Below are 12,554 nucleotides of genomic sequence, written 5' to 3'. Positions count from 1 at the left end.
TAGATTTTGTTTTGTTTTGTTTTGTTTTTGTAATACTATAAGGGAGTCTTAAAATAAGAGAATCAGGAAGAATGAGGAAAAACACTAAAGTGTAAACAACCTACAGGAAGGAAGGAGAGTTATTCTTCTACAATTACAAGAAAATTTAACCTGAAACCATCTTAGAATGATCGTAACCTACTTGTTCATCAGAACCCAAACAGGATGTCTTGATATATGTATCCAGTAAGTAGAAAGGAATGTGTGCTTCAAGGAACTGACAAGTTACAACATTCGTACATGTTGCATAGAATCCACTGCTAAATTTATTGCAAAACATAACAGAGGAATTTAAAGCCTAGACAACATACCTAAACACATCTTAGCATATCATAGCTATCCAATAAACTACATCTTCCTTATTTAATTGTAAGATATTAGAAAAAATAATACCTTAATGTCATAAATATGAAATATACCCACCTGATAAATGAACATGAAATCATCATAAGAATAACTTCCTGCATCGCTATTAGGAAAAGAATAGAAAAGCAATGAAAATAAATATAAACTACACAGCACTTTCTTAAGACTTTGAAAATAGGGGCATGGTACATACATAATTTTAAATAGCCGAACAATTTGTATGCCCTTGAGGCCTCTGTGGTATCTGTAGCCAGTTTTTATTTTATTACATTATTTACACTGACAAATGGTTTTAAAAATAAGAAATACAATGCTCATAAAAATACATCCTATTATATTTGTATTTCAGCAGCTTTCAGAGTCTATTAAGAGAGGGAGGGGATCGTTCTTCTACTGTCATGCCCTCCAAAATAGCACAGGCTCACAATTGATGGCCCCAACGAAGCCTGCTTTATTGTGACAAAGAAAATTGTTCCCACAAATGAAAGGTCATCCTAACAAGAGAAAATCTATTTAAGAACACCTCCATTTATGTGTATAGTCAGTCTGCTAGAGACATTGGTTAAATGATTTCTACCTGGACATATTCATTCCTGCAGATGGAGTATTACATATTTGACTTGTTGAAGGCTGGGTATTAAAAATATATTTTATTTTTACAAAACCACAGAAAGAGGGGAGAAAGGTGGCAGGTGCTTATTTTCTCTTTGTAGCAAAATGTGATTTGTACTGAGGCAGTAGAACAATACCAATGTAGAAATGAAGCAATCTACAAGACCCACACTGAAAGAAAAGTCACAGAACACAATGTTGATTACAATTGTATGAAATTCTTAGCTATCTTAAAATATCAGCCATGTACGTGATTTTGGTATCCAGTTGAGTGAACCGTGGGATCGAAGTGGTGCTGGCCTTATCATAGATGTGGATGTCATAGATACATTCAGCCACTTAAGACACAAAAAATGATCTATGGTGAGGTGTGGTGACAAAGGTAGGAATTGCTTTGAGATAATGAAAAACATGAGTTCATTAAGATGCCTGTCAGAAATCATGAAGATGTATTGGGTGGGAATTCTATGTAGGTGTTAAGGTGAGACTGTAGCCCTATGGTAGACAGTTTGTCTAGGACAGATAAAACCCTATATTAGATCCTCAGTTTCTATCTCCCTGGCTCTCACCTCCTCTTTTCCTTTCTCTTTCCCTCCCTCCCTCCTTCTTTCCTTCCTTCCCTCTGTCTCTGTCTCTGTCTCTGTCTCTGTCTCTCTCACACACATACAACACACTCACAAACTGCATTGCAAAAGTGAATTAAAATATCATCTTGGACTAAATATTAATGATCCATATATTTGGTAGTGTTTATATCTTGCCTTGCTGGCACACCAAACTCACCCATGTGTGTATACTGAAAGCTCCCTCCTTTAGTGTAGTTTCTTCCTTAGAATCTTCTACAGTGTGTCCAAAATTTCTTTCCTCATTCCTTTTGCTCTAGGTTTAGACAGTTTTTAAGTTTGTTCTTCCAAGTACATTAAGTTCAGCCTTAAGATGACATTGCTAATGATCTGTTTTAAGTCTTTTTGTGGTCCTGTACCAAACTGAGGATGTAATTTCTATTATTTCCTCTCTTTTTTTCACATTCTGCCACTGGGGAGATAGATAAGCATAAAACTCTACCCTTGCCTTATTTCTCTCAACCAGACATCAAAAATTAGACAATCCAGCTTAAACAAGAGAGCTAGTGAGAGCCAGTGGCTAATCATTGCTCTGTTGCAGAAGTTAATACCTATTAGTAAATTGTGGTCATCAATCACACATCAAAAAGAATTGAAATTTCTATTTTTTCAGAGTCTAAAAATTGCCCAAATCGCTTTGGCTAATATGTACAGTTTGATGATTTTCTTTTTTCTTTGGAATTTAAAATTAAACAAATGCAATCAGTTAAAAATTATATGAACTTTCTAGGCATTGTCGCTAACATCTGTAATCCTGAGCTCTGGGGACCACAGTTTGAAGATAGCTTAGGCAGAAAAGTCTATAAGAGTCTTACCTCCAGTTAACCACCCAAGTGCCAGAATTGGAGTTATGGCTTAAGTAGCAGAATACCAGCCTTGAGTGAAAAAGCTAAGGTAAACCACCCTGAGTTTAAGTACTAGTACTGACATAAAAAGAATTATATGATTTTAACTTTTAGGTATTCTTTTTTTTTTTTCCCCAGTGCTCAGGGCCTGAGCACTGTCCCTGGCTTCTTTTTGCTCAAGGCTAGCACTCTGCCACTTGAGCCACAGCGCCACTTCCGGCTTTTTCTGTATATGTGATGCTGGGGAAATCGAACCCAGGGCTTCATGCATGCCAGGCAAGCACTCTACCGCTAAGCCACATTCCTGGCCCCATGATTTTAATGTTTAGATCAGTTTTCCCTAGATGAAGATACTTCCAAGAACCCAGATATTTCAGTCAATTAATTTTCCAAATATTTTTTTAAACTGTATTTTTTTTGTCTTTTCTTTTTTGGTACTGGGGATGGAACCCAGGACGTTGCACTTGCTAGGCAAGCGCTGAGCCACTCAGCTCCTTCCCAGCCCCAATTTTCAAATATTCTTAAAGCAATGGAATGCTGGTCTTAGTTTTTTATGCTACATATAGCTATACTAGAAATATAATATCCATTGGACTATCTCAAACTTCAGCAGGGACTCCAAATACAGGATATTCTGGACACCTAAGTTTAAGGTTTAATTAGCCAAGAAAAATGGAAATGTATTCTTCTACTAGAACTACAGACAGATGAATATTCAAACACTCATCTATCTTCAAGACTTTGTGGCATTGTACGCCCACTAATAAAAAAAAAGTCTTAGATGATACAAAAGTGCTACTTTGTGTATGGTTATCAAATAGTTACCAGGGGTACACTGTGACATGGGCGGTTGATCAGGTTTGACCCCGAGCTCTCCATGACCTTCATGAGCACAGTGAGGGCTCTGACAGCGAGGAGATGAATGCCGCTTCCTTTTTGAAGTCTACACACACTTTGGAGCAAGAGTGTAAAATAGAAGGAAATACTGATCGCCAATGGAAGCACAAGTGCTTTAGTTCAAGGAATCAGAGTGTTCATTTGTTACCATTTTATTACAAGCAAATGTAGAGGATGATTTAAAAAAACGAAACAACTTCAACCTCATTTTAATATGTTTTTAAACACTTTTATTCAGATACAAGTAGCAGTTATTCGTTACAAATAGGATACTTTCCTTGGAAATGGGGGTAGGGAAACTGGTGAGTGGACTGAGCAAGAGCAGCAAGATGGATGCTGCGCTCCGCCTTTCTGTGCGCATTACAATTCCGGGCATGTCTTCAACCAAGACTAGAGGCCTGGGCCCCGGTGGGGATCTGCTCCCCTGGACCAGTGGAGTCAGAAGGAGGGGGATATTCTGGCCCCACACTTTTTTTGGTTTTAATTCTGTCTGTTCGTTTTGGGCCCTGGGGATGGAACCCAGGACGTTGCACTTGCTAGGCAAGCGCTTTGCCCCTGAGCTCCATCCCTGTCCCCACACTCGTGTCTGGGCTGTCTACAGACGGCTCTGGTACAGCAGGCTGTGGGCTTCCTCTTTGTCCATGAGGAGAGGCCGCCTTTCCTCGGGGAGCTCCTTCCTCTTGCAACCGCACAGCTGGCGAGCGAGCCAGGCCAGCACCGCGGACAGGACAGCCCCTACCAGAGCCGCCCCAACCAGCCAGGGCCACATCCCGGCCGCCTGGTCCAAGTAGGGCTGGATGTAATGTCGAAAAAAGTCTGAATCTGAAACAGAAAGACATCTCCATGTTTTCCCTGTCATCATCTCTTCATCATCACCATCATCACCACCACCACCACCACCATCTTCTTCACCATCACCACCACCACCATCGTCCTCACACGGTCCTCCAGAGTCACTTGTTTAGTAGCGGTAAGACTTTGGTAAAATTACAGCAAGTCCTCCTCAGGATAACTTCCTTCATTAATAAAAAAGGAAAAGGATGCCATCTTATAGGATGATGTGAATTTAATTGATTACGCCCATCAATAATGTAGTGCTGGGAATGTAGTTTGCACTTAGATGCTAGTTAAAATCCTCTAGTGCATAGTCAGATACATTATTCGTCATGTGATTGGCTCGTGCCTGTTATTAGCTCCATTATTTCTATTACTATTACGTTTAGCTCTATTATTTCTAAGGCTCCTCCTGGAAGGTGGGAAACAGCCCTAGCAGCTTAGTACAACCATAAATAAAATTTAAGTATAAAAACCTTATAAATGGATATGATCTAAGTTATAACAGTACCAGGAAGATGGAGGAAACATAAAAAGCTTATAAGAGAGCTAAAGTCACTTTGAGGAATCTAAAGGGAAAGTCGACGAATTAAGAGATAGTGATCATTGTCTGTTATTTGACTCCTCAGAATGTAATTTCCATAAAAAATAATGAAAAGAGTTATACTAGCTGGTTTTCACAGAATTCAACCATGTGGTTAAGGGTGATATTTTGCTGTGTTTTATCCTCTTTTCTAATTTCCAAAACCAAAAAGGTGGCACGAGAAGCCCACACCCAGTGATGGGTGTTGGAGGATGGAAGAGAGAAATCTAGTCTTCAGGGCCCTCACTTCTTTAGGCCCCCATTCTTCAGTCTCAGCAACCTTGCATCTTTTCCACACTCCTACTTCCTTGGATTTTGCAAATTAATAAATTATCTCTTAGTATTTAACCCTGTTCCTATAGTATCAAGTTCAAATAAATGCCTTGGGAAATTCTGGAATTAAATATATGCAAACTTAACCAATCAAGTCCACAAAACAAGGAAAAAGGGATTAAAAACTAAAGTATCTTAAAAAGAAATAACAATACAAAGAGACATTTCAAATGAAAGACACATTATTTACCATAAATGTGATCGTGTTCAGAATGTAAAATAAGAGTGTTTCCCATCTGGAAACTTTGTTAAAAGTGACTTTTCTTTTAAAATTCTGAATTCAGAGAGGAGAAAGTAGAGTTTTTCTATCCAAAACGTTGCTGGAGGGATCATGTTCTATTCTATTCCTCACATGTTTCCTCTACAAGGCCTGTCACTCTCTTCCTAGCTGCAGCTTTGATCCCGTTAAAGCTCTTAGAAGTCACTAAGCACAATTTCAACAGATATTCTTGTTTCTCCATCAGTAAAAGAAAACAACTTGTAAAAAATGAACCTCATGCAAATTGCAAAATGAAAGAGATCTATAGCCAGGTACCGGTGTTCTTCTTACCTGAAGAGCACCGGGTGATTCACTTCATGCACTGGTGCAGGCGGAGTCACGTGTGATTAAAAGCACAACAAATAATGAAGCAGTAAGACGAGAAAGGTTTGAGCCAGGCCTTTGTAGTTCAACCCTGTGATCCTAGCTACTCAGGAGGCTGAGATCTGAGGATCACGGTTTAAAGTCAGCTCAGGAAGGAAAGTCAATGAGACTCTGATCTCTGATGGATAGCAAAATAAAGCCAGAAGTTGAGCTATGTTTCAAGTGGTAGAGTTCTAGCCTTGAGCAAAAACTGTGGGGGACAATGACCAGGCCTTGAGTTTATGCCCCGGGATTAGTACACACACAAACACAAAATTTATAGGTTTGAAAGAACAAAACCAATACAGCTAAAAGAAAGAAGCATCCATCAAACATAATAATGTTTTAATATGTTGAATAGTGTATTAAAAATAGGACTTCAATGCCTAGTTCAAACTACTATTGTTTCAATAGGTCATTAAGAATGTCTGGAAAAAAATCACATAAAATTTACACAATAAATAGTTATTTCCTCCATTATGAAAGACTCAGCTCAAGTCCTTCACAAGTTTTCATACTATTTCTATGTTTGACATCCATTTTTCAGCTTTTTAAAAATTATTTCTATACTTTAATTCATTCCAAGCCATCTCAAGTCTTACTGCTACTCAAGAATTGCCTTCAAAACACTCCTTTTCTCTCAAAGTAAAATTCCAAATTTGCTTTTCTTGGCTACTTACATGTGAAATCCCAAAAGTACATCTCCTTGTTATTTTTTTTTATTATTTTTTATTTTTGGCCAGTCCTGGGCCTTGGACTCAGGGCCTGAGCACTGTCCCTGGCTTCTTCCCGCTCAAGGCTAGCACTCTGCCACTTGAGCCACAGCGCCGCTTCTGGCCGTTTTCTGTATATGTGGTGCTGGGGAATCGAACTTAGGGCCTCGTGTATCCGAGGCAGGCACTCTTGCCACTAGGCTATATCCCCAGCCCCTCCTTGTTATTTTTTAATGTTGCAACTTTTCTATTATCTAAAGACCAGATTGGCCTCTCATTCTCTTCAGAGTAATCACTGGCGGTTTATATGTTGAGTGCTCTATCATTAACAAGGTTCATTGTCATTTTTCCACACATGAAACAGGAGTAAAATAATTAAGACTAATGAATTAGGAGTGTGTGGCTTATAAAGTTTGGGAGGGGTGGGGAAAAAGAAAGCAATCAAGAAGGTTATTCTGGGGGCTGGGGATATAGCCTAGTGGCAAGAGTGCCTGCCTCGGATACACGAGGCCCTAGGTTCGATTCCCCAGCACCACATATACAGAAAAAACGGCCAGAAGCGGCGCTGTGGCTCAGGTGGCAGAGTGCTAGCCTTGAGCGGGAAGAAGCCAGGGACAGTGCTCAGGCCCTGAGTCCAAGGCCCAGGACTGGCCAAAAAAAAAAAAAAAAAGAAGGTTATTCTGATCAACATATGTCATATGCATGAATAAACTATCAGGACAAATCCGTTCAGTACCTCTAATGTGCCCTAAAACATAAGTGACAGGAAAATAAAACAAGGATATTTGCATGTATACAAATTAAAAAATGAAATCTGTTTTAGAAGATGGGGAAGAGTAACGGAGTGATTTGGAGATTGAGTGTGATGGAATTCCTTCTATACTTGTGTAGGAATGTTGCCAAACTCCACGTATGTACAACTAATACATGCTAATAAAATTGTAGAAAAAAATTGTAATTTTTAAAGTAGAGAATTTATGGATTTTTTCTTTGGAAATTCTTGTCATTTAGGACACAATTAAGGTTACTCATTTCACTTTTGTCCTTTGACTGCGGCTTTAATTCAGGGCTGCTTACTTTGACTTGGCCGATGCTCTGCTCCTTGAACCACAGCTTTACTTCCAGCTTTTATCAGCTTAATTGGAGAAGAGTCTCACAGTTTTGTGCCTGGTCTTGTTTTGAACCTAGAGCCTCAGATATTAGCCTGCTGAGTAGCTAGTAGTACAGGTCTGAGCTGCCAATAGCTGGCCTATAACTGATTCTTCTTCTTTCAAAATAATTTAATTCATACTCCAAATGAACCATCTTCTAGTAAGAAATTTTCTCTCTCAAACCTGCTTTGATAAGACTTTTCTCTCTTCCAGATTATCAGACTGTTCCTTTCTTTATGCTTCCATGACACTTGATTATTACAATTATTTATTCATATTTCTTGTTTTTAAGTCTTATTGCATGCTCATGTAAATAAGTATCATGTCTTCATTGTTTTATTTTTCATTCCTCTATTTAATTCTTCATTCTTAAAATAAAACATTTTTGACACACACAAGAAACAACAGGAGGTAGTCTAGTCAATTGTGCAAAAATAGAAGCAAAATAGAGTATATAGCTTGAAAGAAACAATAAGTATAAAAGAAGATTGGCAGGAAAGTGAATGTGTCATGTTGTTCTAAGAGAAGTATGCACAGAACGCCATGCATCAGGCCTATTACAAAAGCAGGTAGCTCTAGTGAACCCCGGTGAGACCCCTCCATTTGTCTGCAGAGTGAGGAAAGATGTCTCAGCTGAGGAGACCAGAGGAGCTGGAGTGAAGTGTGGTGTTGATGCGAGTCAGGGAGGCAGCAACTCGCAATGTTCACACCAGTATACACGTAGCCAGGCATGCCTGTTCAGAAGGCCCAGCAGCCGGAGAGGCCTCACCAGACCCTATTTGCAGGACACAGGAAGTCATCATAAATGCGGTCTCCTTGCTCCTTTGGGAAGTCAAATTTTCAAGTCTTTTGCACTCTATTGGAAGAAGCAGGGATTCTCCAACAGAGCACTTCCATGCAGAAAGGAAGACTGTATTCACCAACACATCAAGGATATTGCTAAAGCTATGCAAGAAAATCACGTGCTACTTATTTTCTTTAAACTTCACTAAATTTGATTATAAGAGAAAATGTTTGACAAGTGCCAAGCATTAGCTACTTTTTTAAGGAAAACACTTAAATAATTACACACAAGAATATCTAAATGACGAATAATGACCCTCTTGAATCAAATTACGTGCTAGAATTTTAAAAGACTTTTAAAAAAAGAAATCTTGAAGGTTAGCAATGAATAGAGGCAAATTTTAAGTGCTTGAAAAGTACAAAGTAGAAGCAATAATAAACAATGATTCATAAGAAAAACTAAGCAATTGCTGTTGTTTTTAAGCCAAATTTCTCTAAAATTAACTATGTAAATTCAGAGCTGTAGGAAAAGTATTTCAAGTAGATAAATCTTTTCAAATTAATTTTATTTAGATATTAGAAAAAAAATGACATTTCAACCTCTACTTTGGGTCTGAGCTTCTTCCTCTGTCCTACCCAATGGCGTGTGTTGCCTTTGCAGTAGAAGCATGATCACATGACACTAAGATAGGAGACGAGATAGCAGACATTTAGGAGAAAAATGTAGTGGCCCAAAGGAGACCTCTTCTTTGGATTTGCTTCTTACTGGTTTTTAAATGTTGATCTAGTCCCTTTTCTTTCTGATTCCCAATATAAATGTCTATAAGTACTGTCTCAGAATGAGAATATTAGCTGAGATAAGAAGTTATATGGTGATGTCTCTTGCACAAGAATTGAAACGCCAGGTGTCTCCTGTGAGGTTCAGGGGTGTGTTCTGTGGCACTGAGACATATTTACCCTGATGTTGACTATCAGCCCATCCCCGGACATAACGAAACCAGGCTTCCTCTAGCTCAGTGAACTGAAGTTACATTCCTCAGTCTCACAGGCTGAAAAGCATTAACATGTTTCTAACACCTCCTTTGTCCTTACCCAGTATACAAACCACTTGCCAATTTCTGTACAATATCAAAATCTTTTATGCTTTTCCTCTTTCTTCTCACTGCCACCAGTATAATTAAAGCAATTTTCTTTTCACCCCTGGACTCATGTGGGACATCACCATTGGCCATTCCACGCGTGCTTTTGAATAGATATAAAAACTCTAATACACTCTAGCAATAAGAATCTTCTGACCACAAGGTGCTTAAAGTTCATCAGTGGCTTCCCTGGTGAAAGCCACCATTAAAATTCACCTTTTCAACTAAATACTTCTATCAATCATGTTGCTATCTTATGAAACCCCTCATTATCAAGTATTTAATTAGACGGGTTGTTAGGCTTGTTGTTAAGATGGTTCTCTTTAAGTTTTGTGAAGATAGAGAATACACTGTTTACCACTGTGCATATAATGTCGAAGATAAACCTTGTTCAAATTCATTATTCAATATCTACATAGAATAAATAGAACAACAAGGTCACTTAAAGTATGTAGCAAGCTAGAATATTTGAAAGGTATTTAAATATATATACCTAAAAGTAACCTGGGAATGAAGAGGATGGTATTTACTTATTAGCACTACTGGAGTTTGAACTCAGGGTCTAGAATTTTCTAGGCTGATGGCATATACTCTACTACCTAAGCCATACCACACCCCCTTTAGTTTTGTTTTAGACATTTTTCAGACAGGGTCTTGTATGGATTTTACATATGGTTCCTGCACACCTAAGATCAAAGGCACAGGCCAACACATGGAGTCAAGAAAGGTGGCAGTGTTTGAGGAGCTTTGCTTATACTAATCATTGCCCAGTGCTTCTTAATGAACATCACTTGCATTCAAGCATATTCATTACTTCATCCCATAGAACAGAAAGGGTTCCAAGAGAAATTCTGACCTCTTGAGCTTGCAATCCAGGTGGAAATGGGAGAGGCTCATACATGCTTCAGTTACCAGGAGACCTTAAGGACCAATTAGTAGTGATCCAAGAATACTTGGAACATAATTTCATATCAAGGGCTGACAGATAGTGAAATAGAATCAGACTTTAAGAATATGCTAGAAAGAAGAGCAAGTGAAGGAGTATGGAAAATTTTGGCAATAGAAATGGGAAGTAGAAGTTTTGTATGCATGTGCCAGTCCTAAGGTTTGAACTCAGGGCCTGGGTACTGTTTCCTTCCTTCCTTCTTTCCTTCCTTCCTTCCTTCCTTCCTTCCTTCCTTCCTTCCTTCCTTCCTTCCTTCCTTCCTTCCTCTCTGTCTGTCTTTCTTTCTTTCTTGGTCAAGGCTAGTGCTCTACTCTTTGAGCCACAGCTGTACTTCCAGCTTTTTGGTAGCTTATTGGAGGTAAAAGTCTCAATGGATTTTTTTCTGCTCAGGTTTGCTCTGAAACATGCTCAACTCTCAGCTTCTTGAGTAGCTAGGATTCCAGACATGAGCCATCAGCACCCAGAGGGAGTAAATTCTTAAATCTAAATGGTGACTCTCTAATGAAGTTGCCATAAACTCTTTCTTTAGGCACTGTGTGTGTGGTTTTGTAATTTTTCAAGTATTCTGCCATATTTGCCATGTATTAGAATATCCTGTATGAAATTAAAAATTCTTGTATTTTGGTTCATGTGAAAATCAATTGGTGATGTTAAGGACTATGATACACATCTCCAGCTTTAGAGAATTTAGAGACAAAATTATGGGAAAATATGCTTTTGTATTATCCCAAAAGAATTAATTCGGTTGTTTCAGCAATTTTTAAGGAAAATTTACCTGAAAAACCTTACCTGAGTCTTGTAGGTAGCTATAGTCATAGCCCAGATCTTTGGATGAGATAAAGAAGTCACCGTTTCTGTAGAGGGGTATGAAAGGAACCATGTAGGAATCCCTGTTATGCCCGATGGGGGCATTGGCTGCTGGGTAAACTTCTTGAAGAGGGTGGTGCCTTCGGAGCCATTGTTCAAAAATGCTGCAGAGGAGATGATTACTCAGACTCAGAAATACATTATTCATAAATAAAATGTTTTAAATTCTTAAAGTAGGAAGGTATAGATTATAGTCACAGTATTTATAAATATGCTAAATATATTCAAGCTTTAACTATTTCTAGGGCTGGGGATGTGGCTCAGGTGGTAGAGCATCTGTCTAGCAAGTACTAGGTCCTGAGTTCAAGCCGAAGTAACACTAAGTATCTTTTTTTTTTTCTAAATTGCTAGTTCTTCACTTGAAGAAGTTTGTTCACTTAAAAAATTGTGAGCATAGCTTAGTTGTTTTACTCCAAGGAGAAGACTGAAATGTAACTAGTTTACAATGTTCACAAGGCTATGGGACAAGGGCAATTATTGGCTGAGTGACACTAGCATTAGAATTTTAAATAATATATATCTATGTCAAATAAAGTTAGCTCCAAGAAGGAACATACAAAACCAAATTAGAATTTTTTTTGCCAGTCCTGGGGCTTGAACTTGGGGCCTGAGCACTGTCCCTGGCTTCTTTTTGCTCAAGACTAGCACTCTACCACTTGAGCCACAGCGCCACTTGCAGCTTTTTCTGTTTATGCAGTGCTGAGGAATGGAACCCAGGGCTTCATGCATGCTAGGCAAGCACTCTACCACTAAGCCACATTCCCAACGCCCCCAGATTAGAATTTTTTGTAATATGACAATTATTTTGTTCATGTGGGGTTTTCAATTACTTCAACTTCCATCTTATACTTGAAAACGTGTACTTGATGAATCTTGATGGTAGATAGAGTTTGCCCCCAATGATACAGGTTGTAATGATTATGTTTGGTTTTCCAGGCAATCACATATCTCAATGCCTGACATAAAAAGAGGACAGAGTTGGGCTGGGGAGATAGCCTAGTGGCAAGAGTGCCTGCCTCGGATACACGAGGCCCTAGGTTCGATTCCCCAGCACCACATATACAGAAAAAACGGCCAGAAGCGGCGCTGTGGCTCAAGTGGCAGAGTGCTAGCCTTGAGCGGGAAGAAGCCAGGGACAGTGCTCAGGCCCTGAGTCCAAGGCCCAGGACTGGCCAAAAAAAAAGAGGACAGAGTGACACAA

General features: G+C 38.9%; 1 protein-coding gene across 2 annotated transcripts in view; it reads right to left on the bottom strand.

Annotated features, from left to right (window-relative positions):
- Positions 1-3,970: 3,970 nt before the first annotated feature.
- Positions 3,971-12,554, bottom strand: part of Tyr (tyrosinase) — a 52,329-nt gene continuing 43,745 nt past the window's right edge. Inside the window, exons 4-5 of one of the 2 annotated variants that reach the window (XM_048360186.1) lie at positions 11,276-11,457; positions 3,971-4,204 (exon numbers count right to left, since the gene is read on the bottom strand). In XM_048360186.1, the coding sequence (XP_048216143.1) occupies positions 3,978-4,204; positions 11,276-11,457 (409 nt within the window). In that variant the 3' untranslated portion in view covers positions 3,971-3,977. Of the gene's footprint in view, positions 4,205-11,236; positions 11,458-12,554 lie in introns of those variants that run through there. The other variant, XM_048360188.1, reaches the window with a different exon arrangement.

This window comes from Perognathus longimembris, chromosome 13 (assembly GCF_023159225.1).
Source record: "Perognathus longimembris pacificus isolate PPM17 chromosome 13, ASM2315922v1, whole genome shotgun sequence".
NCBI lineage: Eukaryota > Metazoa > Chordata > Mammalia > Rodentia > Heteromyidae > Perognathus > Perognathus longimembris.
This window is presented reverse-complemented; position numbering and strand designations above follow the sequence as displayed.